General features: G+C 39.8%; 1 protein-coding gene across 1 annotated transcript in view; it reads right to left on the bottom strand.

Moving 5' to 3' along the window:
• Positions 1–17668, bottom strand: part of LOC134795185 (chondroadherin-like) — a 42488-nt gene extending 24820 nt beyond the window's left edge. The window contains exon 1 of the mRNA XM_063767016.1: positions 17369–17668. Within this exon, the coding sequence (XP_063623086.1) occupies positions 17369–17580 (212 nt within the window). The 5' untranslated portion in view covers positions 17581–17668. The remainder of the gene's footprint in view (positions 1–17368) is intronic.
• Positions 17669–21141: the final 3473 nt, after the last annotated feature.

Here is a 21141-nt window from a genome sequence, read left to right as displayed (position 1 = left end):
TGTACATTTCTACTTTTAGTATGGAAATCAGTCACATCATTTTATCACGAAAATTGACAGCAGCAGATTGCTGCATTGATTGCTGCAGCAGTAACGTTGCAACAGAGTAATGCTACTGCAGTCGCCACCCGAATGTCACCTTTATCATATCTTAGAATGTTACTGAAAACGCGAGCGAAGCTAGCGCGAAAATTTTTCGATATAAAAAACGCAGTTTGATAGACAGTGGTACATTTTTACTTTTAGTCGCAGAAGGGATGGGACGTTATTAGATGGGTACTTGTACACGTATAAAAGTTTCATGTAGGTACCTACTCCACGACTGCAATGCTGGTGCAGCCTGTGCTTTTTTTGCCTACGGTTTTGGTGCCCCCTAGACGGGTGCCCTAAGCAAGTGCTTATTTTGCCTAAAAGGGTTAATCCGGCACAGCAAATGACAGAGGTCAATGTTTTTTTTTTCAAAGTACCCACCTTGTAAGAAGTTGGATTTCATATGGGTGCGATATAATTACGATTAGGTATAATTCATGATGCAGAAAATTAATAATTTTAAATAATTATGCAATTATACGCGTGTTGATAATTATGTGTGTTTATTTTACCACTATGTAACTATGTAAACTCATTTTTAGTTTTCTTTATTAATTAATGTTTACTCAGTTCCCCAAAAGACTGTGCAATGAGGGGCAATTAATTTACTGTCGTTTAATTTTGTTGTACTATTAATTTATTAAATCAACATAATTATTCAATTATTTTTGTTGATATCCGTTCCCCCTGTTCTAAACTTAGAGTTAATTTGGCAAAATCTTTCCTCGGTAGCTTATTCAAATCACAACGTATTAAATTCAGCGCCATCTGTTAGTTTACCAGGGTACTCAATAGTGGTAGCACATATTTGAAAAAAGTTTGCCCCTCCTTCCTAAGTAGCGCCATAAGATTCAGGGGCAAACTTAAGTCAATCGAGTGTTGTGGCTACCCCCCCTTTTAGGGGTTAAATTTTTATAGCCTGGCCGGGGATTTTCTCGACAGATTAGTAAAGTTTTCATCAAAACCCGTTCAGCCGTTTTCACGTGATGCGCGTTCAAATAAACAGACAAACAGATAAACAGATAAACAGACAAACAGACAAAAATTCTAAAAACTTTTGGAACGTGTTCTGTTATCGATTCTAAGTATCCCCAGCCAACTTTTTTTCAAATATCTTCCATGTACAGACTTTCGACCCTCTTCAGCTTTATTATATGTATAGAAGATTTACGTCAAATAATAGATATGGAAACGATATATATCGGATATGTCAGTGTCAAACAAGTGTCACAAGTGTCGTTTTTGTTTTAGAAACCTCACTTTTGACACTTGTTTGACACTAACATATCCGATCCATATCGTTTCCATATCTATTATTTGACGTATCTTAAAGTTCGAATATGGCTGTATCTCAAATACTTTTATCATTATTTACCTACCTATTTCGTACACTAGTCGCTGGACTATTGTTCAGAAAATAGGTATCATTGCAATGTCGGAGTGAATCAAATTCAAATAATTATTATATAACTAGTAAAGGAATGAAAAATGCAATCGGAAGTGTAGATAAATATCTAGTTACTGAAGTATTATTACTTAGGTATACAGGGTGTTCCTAAAACCAACGCCAAGACTTAAGGGCTTATAGATAGAACTTTTTGAGATTGATTGATATTTATTGAAATAAAATTTTACAGCATTACAGCTAAGGGGCGCCAATGCGCTGTAAAATTAAGTAAGTAATAAGAAAGCTATAGCTATATTACTAAAATTATAAGATAAATATGACAGTGATTAATAAGGTAAGTACCTATGTTGATTCGCAAAAACGTATAAATTCTTTATAAAGTTTATGACTCTGGTCGGCAAAGAATCCTGGTTATAATTAAAAGGTACATATATAAAAGTACCGATATCTCAAAAACTATGAGATTTTCATTAAGGGTTAAATTTGCTGCCCATCAGCTGTTCTATAAGCCTTTTAAGTCTTGGCGTTAGTTTTAGAGACACCCGATATAAAAGAAGGCAAAGAAGCGTTCGTATACAATATCCTTACGAGTATATAAACAGATATATTACTTATTTAATTCTGTAGCTTTGTAGAGCTAGCTGGTTGCGTGTTATGTGACAAGTGTGAGTCTCAGCCTTTTTCTTTTCAATGGATTGGCAAATTTTTCGCAGAGCTTCGCAAAAACGTTACGAAGCTTTGCCGCCGGCGGCGACGCTCGCTCAGAGCTTCGAAAATTAATCGCATCCAATTTGACTAGGCATGTAAGTAAATGTGCAATTCAGTGACTTAATTTAGTGTATTAGTTGACTACCAAATTGACTATTTACAGTTCTACAGCCTTCGCTAAATTTATTGAGTAATCAGTCGATGGATTAGTTGAATACAAAATTGATTGTTTACTTGGCCTTTTGTTCAGTTCGCTGTATCAAAAACTATATAACTTCAGTGATTGCGAGCCTCCACTTCATTCAACTACACGTCACTCACGCCACGCTATTGTTCCAAGCGTAGCTGCAAGGCTTGGTAGCGTAACTTTATTTTTAACAAGCTTTTATTAGGTCGACCTGTATGTAACTAACTATGTAATGGAATCTAAGGTAACTAATTTAACCATCTTCCAAGGACCGTAGCGTCATGAAAATTGGCAGCTGTATGTAGTTCTGATGACAATACAATAATATGGTACTGTCGAACTGATCTGATGATGGAGACAGGAGATGGACATAGGAACTCTGTGATGAAACAACGCAACCTAATTGTGTTAGGGGTTTTTAGAATTGTCTCGATGAGTATTAGTTGTCTGTCGTAAGAAAAGTACAGTCAGCGATAAAAGCTTGTACCAAAAATGAAATTTTTGCCAAAAACTTATTTATACAATGCAACAAGGGTGACGTCCTCTAGCTAGCGTGGCGTGGGTGCATGGAGCGGGTGCACGCACGGTCGCACGCGGGTGCCATTGTAGGTTAAATCCGTCGCACGCGTCCGCCCGTCAGTTAGCAACGCTCATGATCATGAATACACAACAAAAATATTTTATGAATGTTTATTCTATGATTAGTTATTTTTTTACTAAGTATAAGACGAATTACCTAGCTAGAGAGTGGGCTGGAAGTTATTTTAGCGAAGGCTTCACCGTCGGGTCACCGCTCATATTTCATCAGCCCTCGCGTCGCCTTATCTTATCTTCCGTCAGTGGGAGTCGGCAGCCGCGGTCACTGACTCCGCCGCGCCGCTGCGCTGTCAGAAATAGCTCTCTTGCTGGATGTTGGATGGCGTGTCAAACGGGTCCGTTTGAAGTCGCGCTAGACGTGCCGTGCGGTGCGTAGCGAGTGCGTGTGATGTAGGACGTGGAGATTAATGTCGTTGTCAGACAGATTTATCAGACGCGAGTGGCCGCGGCCTGTAAGTCGTGATCTAATGAAAGCTGCGACACATTCCTAATTCTAATTTTAATTTGATTGTACGACAAATAGATGTAAATATGTATTTTTAAATATGTTCTCATGTCAGTGATGTATTGTCTTTATGAGAATAAATGTCTTTAAACCTAAACCTTACATGCTCCACTCTACATATAAAATATATACCATTATCTAGTAACTTAATAAGAAGGGATATATATGTATGTAGTAGTGCACATATAGAACAATTAGACTGTGACAGATACTTTTGAACCGCCTATAATATTGTACAGATATACTATCTCTAACTCTATTTGTGGAAAATTATTTTACGGGAGGCAAAAATACTTTTGGTGCGTTGTTACTAGTGTCCGACCAAAACATGTTTTTTTGCCGAAACCGAAACCGAAACCGAATGTTCGGCTTTGGCTCTAGTTTCGGCCGAAACCGAAACCGAACCTTTTGTAGACTTGTTAAAATCGTTGAAAAATTTCATAAAACCGCTTTTACACACATACATTGGGGCTGTCAACACCCAATGTCCTTGAAATTGATGTTACTTAAGCAGTTTTTTAAGAAAATTACTAGAGTTAGACCAAGATAATTCTGCAACGCTTTTGATAACACACGCAGTACAAGTGATATTTTAAACGTCAAAACTTCTGTGAAATTATGACGTATAAATAACATTTGCTTTTCGGTGAAGGAAAAACATCGTGAGGAAGCCGGACTAGTCCCGATAATGCCTAATTGCCTAGTTTACTCTCTGGGTTCGAAGGTCAGTCTGATGGCAGTCGCTTTCGTAAAAACTAGTGCCTACGGGCCAATTCTTGGGATTAGCTGTCAATTGTACCCCAGGCTCCCATGAGCCATGGCAAAAATTCCGGGATTACGCGAGGAAGATGATGAGTTTTCTTATTATTCCTTTGCCCAGGCCCAGTAACATGCGACATGCAGTGCTATCTCATTTACTCCGATACAATTAGACAGTGTGCGCGTTATAGGTATTAACAGCCTCTTAAGACTGCGTCGACCGTCTAGTGGCGCCCTCATTAGTGGAATTGTGTTTTATAATAAACCAAATAATTTCTGTACCTATACATGAATCAGTATATGTAGGTACATATTAATTATTGTTGTCCTACTTTTTCCCCACATTTTGGTCTTTGTCACATAGTTTAGTTTCATAGCACGAAGTACCATTTCGTAAGTTTCGGCCCGGCCGAAAGGTTCGGCCGTTTTTTGGCCGAAACCGAAACTACAGCCGAAACATGATTTTTTGGCCGAAACTGGCCGAAACCGAAACCGAACCTTCGGTCGGACACTTGTTGTTACATAAGTTGTTATTATTGATGTTAACTGTACAGTACGTGAGACTGTGCTAACAATAACAAAGCATTTGTTATAAGCATATCATTTTGTATTAAGCAGAAACGTTTGCTAATGCAAACCACAATGCTTAGAAATAAAGGAAAAGTCTGGGATACCAGCCCACCGCTCAACCAACTGAACTTCGTGCCAATTTGCCGTGTCCGGCCAGTTGCATTTGTAGTGTAGGTAGGCACAGACTAAATAATAATATGCTGGTGTAGGCCCGTCACCACACCATGTTAGATGTGTTGTATTACATTTGTAGTGTAGGTAGGCACAGAATAAATAATAGTATGCTGGTTTAGGCCCGTCACCACACCATGTTAAATGTGTTGTATTACATTTGTAGTGTAGGTAGGCACAGTATAAATAATAGTATGCTGGCGTAGGCCCATCACCACACCATGTTAGATGTGTTGTATTATACATTTGTAGTGTAGGTATAGGCACAGAATAAATAATAGTATGCTGGTTTAGGCCCGTCACCCCGGCAATATTTTGCCCTTGAACTGAATTATTGTCACATTTATAATTTATATTATGAGATATTACAATAACACTTGTAATTGTGAATGGCAATCTAAATATTTACATTATAAATCGGAGTGATAAAGTACCGCGTTGCACAATACGGGAGCGCAAATATGTGTCTAGATAATGTACCAAATGTAATCGTAATCGTAGGTACAGTAGGTAGTAGATACGGATAGCATGTTTCTCAACGCGGAGTAAACAAGCCTTGAGGTATTTATCGCAGACCTCGCGTTTATTGGACTCCAATTAGAGGGTATAGTTTAGACGGAGGACGCGGCCGAGGCCGGGCGCCCCGTGCCCCTCGTGCCCCTCGTGCCCCTCGTACCCTCGTGTGGGTGCAGCAGGAGTGGCTATTAATAGCGCGTGGTTCAATCGATACGCGCTGCAACTAGCGCATCGCAACAACATGCCATCATCGACGCACTAAACTGATTCAATGAACCTTATTGTAAAGATATTAAGGTTTGTGAATGGTCAGTCGTGTCGCAAGTCGCAACACGACTTTATGTATCCGCAATAAGATTTACGAATTGTCAGTTACACTGTGGTGTGGATGACGGACGGCGCTCGTGCATCATCCCTCGTGTGACTGTATGTAACACCTCGGCGCTAACATCGTTAGGGCGGTCGCGGCTCTAATAAACACGCCGCGGGACATAAATCACGCTCTCTGTTTACTCCCGCCCCGCCCCGCCACCTTCGCCCCAGCGCGACCTTTTGGGATATTATTTATGCGTAATACTAATTTATGTGTTACCGTCAATTTCATCTTAACCAAGTGGTACCTACGGCATCGGCTGTAATTACGGCTGAAAAATGTTCTTATTATATTTTTTGTTTTCTATTAGCGACAAAATGAAATGTGCTGTATAAAAATTTGACATGCATAAGGTGCGTGTACGTATAGGTACTTACCTACTGACAAAGCAATTATGATTTAGTTAGAAAAGCGAGTATTTTTCGAAATATTTTAGCTATAGGTAACATAATCCAACAAGACCATTATGAATCGTTAAAACCGGCCAAGTGCGAATCGGACTCGCGTTTCAAGGGTTCCGTACATCAAGTCCGACTCACGCTTGACTGCACATTTCTAATAGGTTTTCCTATCATCTACCTATAGGTAAAGAACTATGTATAATTGTGTACTATTTAAAAAATTTTAGACACAGTAGTTTCGGCGATAAAGGGGAGGAATGGTCATTTATGGGCATTTCTCAGGAGGGCCATTTTTACGTGTCCGGGGCAATAAATGATTGAATTTACTGTTCAATAAATCTGAATTAATTTAGACATGATCTTCAGCCTATATTCTGTCTGGGACACTATCAAATTATTTATTTATTATTTATATAATACAAGAAAAAAAATTCAAATGCCAAAAATGATGTTCGGTGGGAGTGTCCCGCACCCAGATTTTATGAAACAAAAAAATATTACTCAAGATGGGGCATTAAATCGGAGTTATTATGGGTATTCACGCATAAGGTATTAGTTAACTTATCATATTCTTTATATCACAATAATGTGTTTGCTCAACTCATTGAATAAAACCAAATTTACGATGTGTCCCGGGCTAGTGCCTGATTTCGGTGTAATTTGCAAAACATGTCGGTACTCCTTCAAAGTTGTAAACCAGGAACTCAGTGTCTCAAACATAGTATGCTTTAGTTGTGCCTTAACCGTTGAATAGAGTAGAGGTACAGTCACAGTATAATAAACAGATTTTTTAAAGGTTTCACCGTCCTTCGGTGGGTTTGGTTCTATGTTTTTTGAGATCGGTGGTGCAATTTACTCCGAAAGTTTTAGTGCATTTATCATTATGCAAGTGATTAAGAAATCCTCAAAAGTACGTAAATCCATCATTATTACATCTCCTCTGTATCACTCATGCTATTTCTGTAATTGCTAAAAAGCGATTAATTTTGACATCACTGATGTTGATTTCCTTGGATTCGGTGGATTTTTTGACCACCGATATCAAAAAAGTGATCACTGAATTCAAATCCTGCTTTGTAAACTAGTTTGTTGTACTAATTTATCACACCTAAAAAGTGCAAGATACGTTGTATAAATGCAAATAAATTATTTTTGTAAGTAAATTAAGTCATAATAGGTACAAATAATCACTAGTTTACTATGAGTAGTTTTTTAAACCAGACGTGTGCTGAAACTTGTAGACCCAATGTTTCTTTCTCTGTCTTGATATTCTCTTCAAACCAATGAAGTAAATTATGTTAATTGTCCTCTGTATCACCTGAGGCCCTACACCTCGATACCTTTAAACGTGTCAGCCATGTTAAATGAATGCAGTCAATTAGATCCCACTTCTTTTACAATATCTTGTGTATGTAAGTACTATGCAAGGTGCACCCAAGGGACAGGATGTTCAGAACAAGGGATTAAAAATAAAGTGGCTTTCTAATGTCGAGATCGCTTCAAAGGTACTGAGCCTACCTTACTGATCGATATTTCTAAAGGATAGCCATAGACACAAATTGAACATAGTAAATGTTTTAACAATCCTCAATGTCTTATGTCTTTATGTCTAAATACCTATAGGAGTTACAAATTAGCTCAAGTGTTTGAGGGTCCTGGAGATCTCCAGCACCCTCAAATAATTAACAGGTAATTAGATCTTCAAGCATTAGTCGACCACTTCAAATAGTATTAAATTGATGGAGTTCACGCTTTAAAACTCTGTTATTCAAAAATACTTGTTTTCCGTATTGCATCACATTGCTTTATAAGTGCATTAAATATTTTTTGAGCATTGAAAACCACTCAAAAGTTTCTTGTTTATCGGGTGTAGGTAACATAAGTGTCTTTTTGATGCGTGTGCGGTCGGATTGTGTGAAACAAACATCTTCTCCTTTATGGCACTTTTGTGCGAATTTGTGGTCGACATGTCCGAAACTCGTTCCAGGACCATACATCGCCCATCACCCTATTATATGAGGACAGTCAAATAGTGTGGGATATCTTATAGAGATGTTGTTTTACAAGCCGTAATTAGGTTATTTTAAAATCTTGGGTCTATATCTATTAAATTTATGTAAGCTTTCGAGATCATTAGCCTTGTTACATCGCTTATAATCAAATAAGAATGAAAAATATGATTAAAATGTAATATGATGGAGATATAAAATTGAAATGTGATTATTGTGTATGCATTATTGAATTCGGTGACGCCAATTGATTTCAGTGCCTGCACATGATTTCGGTGTTTTTTAAATCTCAAATATCTTAAAAACTATAAGGTTCTAATGGAGGCCTCCACTACCAATATTTTTTATATTAAGGCTAGATTTTAGGACATAAAGTTGCATATCAAATAAGTTAAAAAATAAATTTGGCACCGAAGTCAGGCACCGAAGGTCATCTCTGAGAAACGCCCTTATTGGCTATTTTCTTAAATAACTTCTAACTAATGTATTTTAAAATTATAAAAAAGTATATTTGAAATTCTCAAGATGAGTTCTTTCATTTGATATATGTATAACACGATATAGTTTGAAAAACTTAATTTTTTAACTTTCTCATTTACCCCCCAAAAGTGGTCCCCATGTTTAAAATTAATTTCTTTACGTTAAGTACATATACAACGTGACCTTAGCCATTGGACAAGCCCTGAAATCCCACGTAGGGTTACTTCTCTGAAATGCTCTAACGGTAATATTTTTTTAATTAGAACAAAAGATAAAAAAATAAATTATCAAACAAAAGTTATTTCCAATAATCGACAACAAAAAGAAACATACTGTATTAATCATTGGCAGATTGATTGGCAGTGCTTTTGACAATTTGTTTGAAAATGTGCGGCAATGATGACATTTGTCACAAGTCAGAATCTTAGTAATGTCATAAATAAAAAAGATAATCAAAACGGTCGAAGAAGGTTTCATACTATTTATTACCTCAGGAGCTACTAACACAGGTTGCTCCAAAGAAAAAAATCCTAATTTGTTAATTTCTTCGTAACCGCTACACCGATTGTTATACTTTGTATACTGGTTCTAAATACCCTAATGCATATATACATTTCGGCTTTGTTCAATAGCTAGGGACACCCTGTATATCCATCTTTGGGTCACTAATTTACATATCGCTGGCCCAATAGTACAGGGTTCTATGTTACATTTTCAAGATAGTTGAAATTCGACCTTAATGTCACTATGACAATGTTCCAGTTCGATAAAAGTGAAACATAGAACCCTGTAATATTGGGCCAGCGATATGTGTACCAAATTTTAACTTAATTGGTCCAGTAGTTTCCGAGAAAATAGGCAGTGACAGACGGACAGACAGACGCACGAGCGATCCTATAAGGGTTCCGTTTTTTTCCTTTTGAGGTACGGAACCCTAAAAATTGCTGTTTATCAGAAGGCTATTACAAAGTTTATTAATTAATTACAGTTAATGACTTCTGCCTATATTATTAGCGGTCGTTTTTCAACGGCGTGGCTGCGTCCGTCGGTGGCGGTGGCGGTCCACTGGCGGTGCGGCGGACACTCGTAAATCAAACGATTAGTTAAATTAACTGTTTATATACAATACCTAATTACCTACCTAGTACCTATACAAACAGCCGGCGGCCGGGCCGCGGGAACCCCGAGCCGAGGCGGCGTCTCGAGATCAAATAAAGTAAGTAATGGAGTTGTAAGTAAATGTAGCGCTTGTTGGGAAGTCGGTCTCGGCGGAGTTACTTGCTGCTGCTAGTTTCACACGCGTACACGTAGGGTTGCCGCCGGACTGCACGAGTTCTCGCTCAACTTAAGCTACGGTTTGGGAAATAAAGGACAAGTTGAAATAATATTCTCAATCTTCGTTGAGATGAGACTCGACGCGCTCGCGGCTCCGGAGTACCACTTACGCGATAATATGCGGCGAATGTTTCTGCCAAAGACGAAGAAAAGAAAAGATCTATTTAGACAGTATACAATAATTATTATGATTTTTTATACATATCAAATAACTACCACCAGGACCCGTACCAAGAGTCAAACTGACATATTACGCTAACGTCTACACAATTTACTTTCTATACACCTCGCTCGCACTGATATGCGAGTACGCGCGAGATGCATAGAAAGAGTTACGTCCACGTCCTCGATAGCGTTTATGCCACAGAAAACAAAAAACTTGTTGTTGTTGTTGTTTTTTGTTTTTCCGTGGTCAGTGCCAACCTGGTGGTAGTGGTGGGAGCCACACAGTTCTTACAAGAAGATGTGGCGTAAGTAATTAACTCCTTTTGTATAGTTTACTTTAGTCATGTAAACAAGTGAAAATGTTTGCACCATTTTGACTGTCGGTAATTTTTGCGCTTCGGGAGTCAAACACATTTTTTTATTAGCCTATGTGTGTGTCCCACTGCTGGGCAAAGGCCTTTCCTCTCCCTTTCCAATCCTCCCTGTGCTGAGCAAGATCCCGCCAATCCGGCTGGCATGCATCCAAGTCGTCCCGCCAACTCTTTCTCGGTTTGCCTCTGCCACGACTACCCTGGGGATGCCAGCTAGTGGCTATTTTGGCCAATCTGTCATCAAGCATCCGGCAGACATGTCCTGCCCAGTCCCACTTTAGCCTGGCGGTCTTCACCCCAACATCAACGACTCGGGTTTTGGAGCGAAGCTCTGTGTTCCTCACCCTGTCGGATCTTTGGACACCCAGGATACTTCGCTCCATTGCCCTTTGGCAAACCTTGAGCCGGGATTTCCGCGCCTGCGTTAGTGACCAGGTTTGGGCACCGGTAGGTGAGGATGGGCAAGATACAATTAAAAAACAAAGTTTTGCAGACTATATCGTGTTATATATCAAACGAAAGAGCTCATCGTGAGAATCTCAATTTTATAATTTTAAGATTATTAGTTTACAAGTTATTTAAGAAAGAGAATTTTAAGAAAATATGCAAAAAATGACCATTCCCCCCCTCTTCTTTATCTTCGAAACTGTGGGTCTAAAATTTTGAAAAAAAAACACAAAATAGGTCTTTAGATATAGATAGATGACAGGAAAACCTATTAGAATGTGCAGTCAACCGTGAGTCGGACTTAATTAATTAATTTTTGATCCGACAGCTACAGGTTTCTTAAAGACATTTCACTCACGTTTGACATAAAAAAATACATTGTTAAAAATTGTGTAATGTACGGAACCCTTGGAACGCAAGTCCGAGTCGCACTTGGCCGGTTTTTATTTATGTAAATAGTTTACGACTTACGATTTGGATATCTTTGTAAAATATACACATACCTATCGACAAGTACTGCTTGAATCGGGAATATGATGTTGGCTATGTATGTATAGCAGCCCTACCCCCGCGCCCGCACGCCGCACCCCCCGGCGAGGGCTCCGGGGAGCGCTATCGCGACCCGAGTCCCTTCACTCTCCCTCCCTACTGATATGATACAGGAAATAAAAACCGGACGCAAATCACGATGCACACCCAGCGGAGGATATTCTCAAGCGAGAGACAACAAGTTGTTTGTAGGTAAATCTTGTTGCAACAGGATAAAGCCGGCGGTTGCTGTTAATTGCTCACTTGAGAAAATTCAACAAACTGATGACAGACACTTGAACGGTGTATATTGTCAATAACGCGCGGCAGATTTTCGGTTTCTGTTTACCAACAGGCGGAAAAGCTCTGAGTAACGAACTTTAACCTCCTGAATACCTGAGGCCCTTATAAAGGATTTAATCCAAATTGAATTTTGAAAATTCTAAACTGCAATAATGACAAGGGGGACTCAGGAGGTTAAACAACAATATCTGCAGGTAGACCGAGATTTGCTCGGAAAACATATAAAAACTCAAAAATGCGCGTTTTCCCAGAGATAAGACCTAGCTAGATCGATTTATCGCCCCCGAAAACCCCAATACAGCAAATTTCATCGAAATCGTTAGTGCCATTTCCGAGATCCCGAAATATATATGTAATTAAACAAGAATTGCTCGTTTACAGGTGTTAGATGTAAATGTAACAGAAACATTTTAGTTATTTTAGAGAATTTCTTTAGTTCTTCAAATGTTCAAGATTACCCTCTAACACAGAATAAGTAATATTGATGTACCTATCTGCTCGCGGAGTTTTTCTACCTATAGAGTTATAATTACTAAGGTAGTTTTTAATAAGAGATTCATCTTAAAAAACCGGACAAGTGCGAGGCGGACTCGCCCGCCGAGGGTCCCGTACAAATTTAACGTATTTATTAATTTATTTACAAAAAAATAGTTTTCAAATATTTTCCCAGTACTTGTAGTGACGATATTACTTGCCAAATTTCATAGTTCTAGAAATTCTAGATCAACGGGAATTACCATACTCTAGGGGGCCCACAGATTACCAGTTCGCCGGACGATATCAGCCTGTCAGTTGTTCGGAGCTGCCAAATTTTGCGTTTTTTTAACTGACCGGTTGATATCGTCCGGCGAAGTGCTAATCAGTGGGCCCCTTTATAGGTACATTTTGATTCCTTTGAGAGTTTCGAAATATACATTTTTTGCGGCATAAACGGCCGTATCTTTTTTCCGATAACTTAGAAGTTTAAATTTTTCACAGCTTTTAGGACCTAAGTTATGCTTTTAATTTCAACTCGATACATCTACGCGTTCCCGAGATAAAAGGTCTTAGTAGACAGACGGACGGACAACATAAGTGATCCTATAAGGGTTCCGTTTTTTTTTCCTTTTGAGGTACGGAACTCTAAAAATGATATGATATGATATGATATAAGGGCTTCTATAAATAATTAATACCCCAAATCATTTTGTATTATATTATATCAAGGGTGTTTGTATTATATTATATCAATAGGTACTTATACATTTCAATACATGAGTGTTTAACATTATGTAAGTTTAATCTTTTATAAGGGAACCAAAACCATCTATATCATGATGTATCCAAAACTTCTCATATTTTTATACCGTTTAGTACAACTTTTATGTCTACCGTTCTCCAATTCTCCCTCAATTGCTCAAAGGTTAACTGGAAGAGATCCCTGAAAGGGATACGTTCGCCTTTGTACTATAAAACTTTGTGTGTTTTTCATGTCTTATCTTATGTTTCTTTTTGTACAATAAAGTGTTTTACTACTACTATTACTACTACTACTACTACATCTCATTAAAATGTCAAAATGGCCTAACGTGTTGGCTTAAACTCCGAGCAAGCCTTACAAATGTCCGGAGCACCTATAGCTTCTTGACCGGTAGACATGAATATGGGCGTAGCGATGTGACAACCCCATCGCTTGCTGATGGACCAGTACAATCAGTCAACGCAGGGCAGCTTGTGGAGAGCTGTTGGGAAGAAACATTCCCACGGCTCCTGGGAAGTGGGAAGTTCTGCCACCCGATAGAAGGGTGGATAAAAAGGGCCCTCTGCCTCTGTCTTGCTTTAGCCGGTCGTCCAGAGTGGAAAGCGACATCGATTTTGACACATTTGAAACGATAAGGCAGTAATGTTGCGCTGCAATACTGCTGCCGATTGCAATATTATTGCAGACTACATTACTGTCGCAAATGTCATAAACCCTGGCAGTGACATCGATTTTGTCATTTGAAATAGTAAGGCAGTAATATCGCGCTGCAATACTGCTGCCGACTGCGATATTACTGCTGACTGCATTACTACCGCAAATGTCAAAAACCCTGGCAGCGACATCGATTTTGGCATTTGAAACAGTAAGGCAGTACTATCGCCCTGCAATACTGCTGGCAACAGTGATATTACTGCCGACTGCATTACTACCGCAAATATCAAAAATCCTGGCAGCGATATTGATTTCGACATTTGAAACAGTAAGGCAGTAGGTACTTGCTTTAGCTGGTCGTCCAGAGTGGAAAGCGACATCGATTTTGACATTTGAAACGATAAGGCAGTAATGTCGCACTGCAATACTGCTGCTGACTGCAGTAATACTGCCGACTACATTATTGCCTCGAATGTCAAAAACCCTGGCAGCGAAATCGATTTTGGCATTTGAAACAGTAAGACAGTAATATCGCGCTGCAATACTGCTGCCGACTGCGATATTACTGCCGACTGCATTACTACCGCAAATGTCAAAAACCCTGGCAGCGACATCAATTTTGGCATTTGAAACAGTAAGGCAGTACTATCGCGCTGCAATACTGCTGCCAACAGCGATATTACTGCCGACTGCATTACTACCGCAAATATCAAAAATCCTGGCAGCGATATCGATTTCGACATTTGCGCGCTACAATACTGCTGCTGACTGCAATATTACTGCCGACTACATTATTGCCTGGAATGTCAAAAACCCTGTCAGCGAAATCGATTTTGGCATTTGAAACAGTAAGACAGTAATATCGCGCTGCAATACTGCTGCTGACTGCGATATTACTGCCAACTGCATTACTGCCGCAATTTCGAAATCAATCACGTGTGATTTTAACCGCCATAGTAGTAAAAACGATTATCGATTCAATCACAAAATATATACGTACACGTATTAAATTTCACCCATAATTAATTATGATTACCTACTAATAGGGTATTTGACTGTACTTAAGATAAATTATTTTACACCATGCAAGAAATAAAGCACCAGAAGATTAATAGAGAAACGTAGATAGCAGTTATTTTTAGTCACAATTTCTATTTTAATACCAGATAACAACTATAAAGAGTAGGTAATTTGCTTGTGACGTCACATGCTAGTGTTTCATATAAATTCCATAGTAGCAAATCGTTTTGATAGTTCGAAAACAGAAACTCATTTGACTAGTATAGTCAAATACCCAATTATATTGAGCCACAAAAACCCAGCGCATTTTAACGGAACAACCTTTAACCTTGTCACTACTAACGCCATCTGCTAGAAATATTCATAACTAACATTAGTCCAACAGATGGCGTTAGTAGTAATACACATTATTTACCTTTTTATTTATTTTTTATGTTTATATAATGATATTTTTATGATTGATAACACATCTAGACATGAATATAAATTACTATGTTAAATCTCAAACCTAACAGTGCGATAGTTTTTCCGTAAAGTGTACCACAAGAATGCATAGATTGTCGAATAGTGATAGGGCTCGCTTCGCTCGCCCTAATAATCGTCGAAACTAATCATGCTACTCTCACAAATTACATTTTACAGACGAAATGTCATGCGCCTTAGGGCCACTTGCACCATCCCACTAACCCGGGGTTGAGCGGTTAAACCTTTAACCCAGTGTCAAATTATACAGGGAACCATGGTAACTGTAGGTTTATCGGATTAACCCCGGCTTAGTGAAATGGTACAAGTGGCGCTAATGAGTGCTAGTTTAATTTTAAATATGTTTTAGCATTGCACTCATTTAATACAATGTAATAATTTAATAAATAATAAAAATCAATAGTTGAAACTAGCACAAAACTCTTGTGCCTACGTACTCGTAGGTCTAGCCGGTACGGTAGAGTGCTCAGGATACTTCAAATGCGTCGAGAGCAATAATAATACCCGAGTGCTCGTTATTCTCGTTAGAGTCCCCCGCGCCGCTCGCAATCGCATTCGCGCCTCGACTCGCGTACGACTCGGGTCCTTCATCACTTTTTAAATAATGTTGGTCAAGAATCCAGTGCTTTGAATCCTCGTCCCTAATATCTTGCCGCCTTAGGCCCGGGCCTACTTGGCCTTAGGGCAAATCTGCCACTGCTGACACCCTCTCATACTTTTCTCAATAGCGATAAATCTGTACAGTCCGCGCTAAAAAATATAGGTATAACTCTTACTGAGCAACTTTTACTATGGGGCCATGTCATTGTATGCATGCAGCACTCGACCGTCGGGCTGGGTGAAACACACAGGGATACGGTTCGGGTGCTGTTGTGATGCAATGAAACTAACAAAATAAATATAGTGGTACCTAATACATCATGGCGCGAAAACATTATTTATACGAATTTATCACAGCACGAATTCGTACATAGTTGTTTCATAGATACGTTTCCCGGTTTTTTATAGTAAGTATGTGCACTTATGCACTATGACGTGTACTTCAGCTGTCGCAACTCAGATGCAATTTTTTTAAATTAATTAAAAGATAAATTAAAGAAGGAAATATCTTTCACTATTTTATTAATGACAACTGGCTGAACAGCAGCGATTTTGAATACTGCTGTGATAACGATGTGCAATATTTACCAACAACACCCATTTACTCATTATTTGTATTATATACCTAGAAGCTAGATACTTTTCATCGAATCGAGTTGCGCTAGTTGCATCTCTAACATCTCTTCCTTAATGGGGATTAGATATCAAATGGAAGAAAGCAAGACCAAGAAGTGAGTCGAGGACGTTGAGGTATAGTTATTTGGTAAAAATAATAAAACTTATTTTGGATCAAAGAGTTTATATATTTGTTTGTTGAACATAGGTGGCTTACAGAAATTTTACTTAGAAAAATCAGTACAGTCACCTGCAATAATATGTTACTCTTCGAAGGCCGCAACAAATATGTGACACGCTCTTATGGCTCTACAAATAAGATCGTGGCAGATATTGTTGCGGCCTTCGTTGTGTAACATATTATTACATGTGACTGTACGAAATAAATGTACTTTAATTTTCAATTGAAACGTAAAATTAAGGCGTTTGTTAAAATTCAGGCTGCGCGGAGGTGGTTGTAGCGCCGGCGCCGGCGCTAAGCAAAAGAGTTCAACGCGCGGCGCGCGCGCACCGCCCGCCTCTCGCCGCTCGCTGCATACATCTGAGGCCGCAGCGCTCAGCCTGCGCTGCTGCGGCCACTCACATGGTGTCATGTCAACTCCGCATTCGATCATGATCAACCTTGAGGACTTTATGAGGAACTACGACTGTTTATTGTTTATTTATCCCGACCGGTCACGATCCGATTGTTGCATTGCACCACATCGAAACGAGAAATGCAATACGGCTGCCGGATTTACATATACGCACACGACAATCCTATCTGTTAAAGCGTTCATGGGAAAGACGCGTAGCATTTTTGCCTGACGTTAAGGAGGTTCAGAGGTACTCACAGTTCAAGCAGGGCGGCGTTCAGAGGCGGCAGCACGCGCAGCCCGGCGGCGCGGCAGGAGAGGCGCGTGCCCCACGCCGCGCCCGCGCCCGCCGCGCCGCACGCGCAACCCGCCGGCAGCGGCTCGGCACAGCCGCCACCGTCGCCGCCTGCGCCGCCCGCCAGCACTAGCAGCGCCGGCACTAGCAGCGCCGGCACCAGCGCGCGCCACATGGCGCCCGTCACGCGGGCCGCGGACGAGTTATCATCACTTCACTTCACCACAACAACGATATTTCCAAAGGTCAGAACTCAGATTCTAGGATAAATGAGAGATCGCGTCGCTCGCGAGTGTCGCCGCGTGACGCACGCAGGGTGCGGAGGATAGAGAAACGTGATGTCGCTCGCTCGGCGCGGCGCGGACTGGCGTGCGGTCCCGCCGCCGCCGCGCCGTCCCCCGCGCCGTCGCCGCGGAGTCTGCGGCCTCCTCTCGGCACGTCATGTCGCACGGATATGTGCACCCCACAGTCCCACACCGTGCACCGTGCATCTCCATCCTGAACCTCTATCTATACTTACTATACTACATACGATATTTTTCTTTGCTTGTTGTTTGAATTTCACCTTTCACCGACATTTTGGTTACACTGGAAGATCAAGCAACTTCTATCCACACTAAATACTTATACATATAGGATAGGTTTTTGCATTTCGGTTTCGGCAGCAAACTGTCAATGAACTAGAATACTTCACTGAATACTAACATAAACACAACCAACAAATAAGTGGCAGCTACTTCGGCCAGAGACTAAGTCTGGCCATCCAACGAGGTAACGCTGCCAGCCTACTGGGCACCATAACTCATGACAGCGACCTAGGGAGCATTTTTATTTATAAGTTTATTTATAAGTTCATTTATAAGTCTATTTATATGATTATTTTAAGTTTTATATTCCATGTAGTTTAGTTTTATTATTGTTTAGTTTGTATTTTTTGTCTCAATAAAGTCTCACAAATAAGAATAACACTTTTCAGTTTCCAGTCATAATCTTGCCAGATTGATTGCTTTTTTGTAATAAGGTATCCTTATTTTATCAAATGACTTTATTATGTATGAGGTACTTTTTAGGGTTCCATACCCAAAGGGTAAAACGGGGCCCTATTACTAAGACTCCGCTATCCGTCCGTCCGTCCGTCCGTCTGTCCGTCTGTCACCAGGCTGTATCTCGTGATCTGTGTTGCCGCTATAACAACAAATACTAAAAACAGAATAAAATAAAGATTTAAGTGGGGCTCCCATACAACAAACGTGATTTTTGACCGAAGTTAAGCAACGTCGGGCGGGGTCAGTACTTGGATGGGTGACCATTTTTTTTTTGCCTTTTTTTGCATTATGGTACGGAACCCTTCGTGCGCGAGTCCGACTCGCACTTGCCCGGTTTTCTGATATAATTTTGCCTACCCAGTCTCAAATTTCTGTGCACGCCACTGCTCTATTCATTCACCAGTCAAGCTAAAGTCTTGCGAGTTAAACTGAGTCCTTAATGAGTCCGCTCCGCTCGCGGTGGAAAACCCGCTTAATATGTAGATACAGGGTCAACCAAACACGCGAGCGCAGCGAGCGCGAATTTAGTTTTTAGTGTTTGTTGTTTGTTATAGCGGCAACAGAAATACATCTGTGAAAATTTCAACTGTCTAGCTATCGCGGTTCGTGAGATACAGCCTGATGACAGACGGACGGACGGACGGACGGCCGGACAGCAGAGTCTTAGTAATAGAGTCCCGTTTTATCCTTTGGGTACGGAACCCTAAAAAATGAGAGCTACTAACTCACCAAAAAAATTGCGTGATGGTTTTCATTTTGTTGTCAAGTCTTTTCAATTACTTCTTTTTTTTGGCTAAACGAAAGCTTTGAAAACGCATCATTTTTAATAGTTTGCACACACACACACCCACCGTACAACTTTCACAGTTAAAATTATCCATTTTTTCACTAATCGTACTTTATAATTTCCAGCAACTGTTAACTGTTATCTCATAAACTCACCAAAACAAACAAACAATGGCGACCGAATAAAAAATGTAAATAAACTTAACCAAATACTGTAAACGAATAAAAAAATAGTCTCGTATTTGCACTAAATTACCATAGCAAATGCTACTTTTTAAAATAGTCACGTAAACATCGGAACTATTCGGAAACTTTCGGGCGTCATTCGTTTAGGTTTGGTACGAAAGACACTGCCTATTGCGTCAAAATGTGTGCGTTATTTGTACAATTGTGTGCTCGTACTTATAGGAAGGCCCACTACACTACACTGTAACCGCGTAACGACGACTTACGGAGAGGCACACATAGAAAGATTTAGACGGAAATGTTTTCTGTCTTTGCCGTGCAAGGCACGAAGCGGCGCTAGTGCCGCGTGGTGTAAACTTCGTCGCGTAGAATTATAGATGATGACTTGATGACAATGCTTAACCGGTAGATGGAGCGCTTATTAATTTTTAGAATGTTTTAAGTTATATCGATTACTGATAGTACGATCAAGTATACATTAAATTAAGTAGTTTAAGAGGATAGACATCGGAATTATAGTAGGGTAGGCAGTGCCTTTTTGCCTTTATGAAGTGCACGCCACTGGAATAGAGTTAGACCAAGAAAATTCTGCAATTATTTTGATAGCATGTGCAGTGCAACTAGTGCAAATGTTATTTATAGGTCATAATTTCACAGAAGTTTTGACGTTTAAAATAACACTTGTACTGCGTGTGTTATCAAAAGCGTTGCAGAATTATCTTGGTCTAACTCTAGTAATTTTCTTAAAAAACTGCTTAAGTAACATCAATTTCAAGGACATTGGGTGTTGACAGCCCCAATGTATGTGTGTAAAAGCGGTTTTATGAAATTTTTCAACGATTTTAACAAGTCTACAAAAAAAGGTTCGGTTTCGGTTTCGGTTTCGGCCGAAACTAGAGCCAAAGCCGAACATTCGGTTTCGGTTTCGGTTTCGGCAAAAAAACATGTTTCGGTCGGACACTAGTATTTAAGTATTTATATATTATATATATCGTTGTCTGAGTACCCACAACACAAGCCTTCTTGAGCTTACCGTGGGGCTTAGTCAATTTGTGTAAAAAGGTCCTATAATATTTATTTATTTATTATTTATTTATTTATTACACTGCTATGGAAAATATTTGGCTCCGCAGACCACTACTATATTTACCGAAAGGCAATGAGAAGATATCTAGATTTATGAAGTTAACATTATAAGTTTGACAGGCTCGTCTAAAGAAAGTATTTTTGGCGAAACTAATTAACGCGAACTATTGAAAAGGAAATTACGTAAGAATAAAAAACATTGTCGTCCTGTTCCCGGGCCCGGGCCCTAAGGAAACTTACTTTCTGGCTGAAACTTAAAGGAAGAAAGTTTGTGCGAGGGCTAAATATGTCAATTTTAGGGTACCTTAAAGATATTGGAAAACCGGCCAAGTGCGAATCGGACTTGCGCACGAAGGGTTCCGTACCATTACGCAAAAACCGGCAAAAAAATCACGTTTGTTGTATGGGAGCGCCACTTAAATATTTATTTTATTTTGTTTTTAGTATTAGTTGTTATTTGAGTGTCCCATCGCTGGACAAAGGTCTCTCCCCTTCATTTGAGTGTCCCACCGCTGGACAAAGGTCTCTCCCCTTCATTTGAGTGTCCCACCGCTGGACAAAGGTCTCTCCCCTTCATTTGAGTGTCCCACCGCTGGACAAAGGTCTCTCCCCTTCATTTGAGTGTCCCACCC

Source organism: Cydia splendana, chromosome 11 (assembly GCF_910591565.1).
Source record: "Cydia splendana chromosome 11, ilCydSple1.2, whole genome shotgun sequence".
Lineage (NCBI taxonomy): Eukaryota > Metazoa > Arthropoda > Insecta > Lepidoptera > Tortricidae > Cydia > Cydia splendana.
This window is presented reverse-complemented; position numbering and strand designations above follow the sequence as displayed.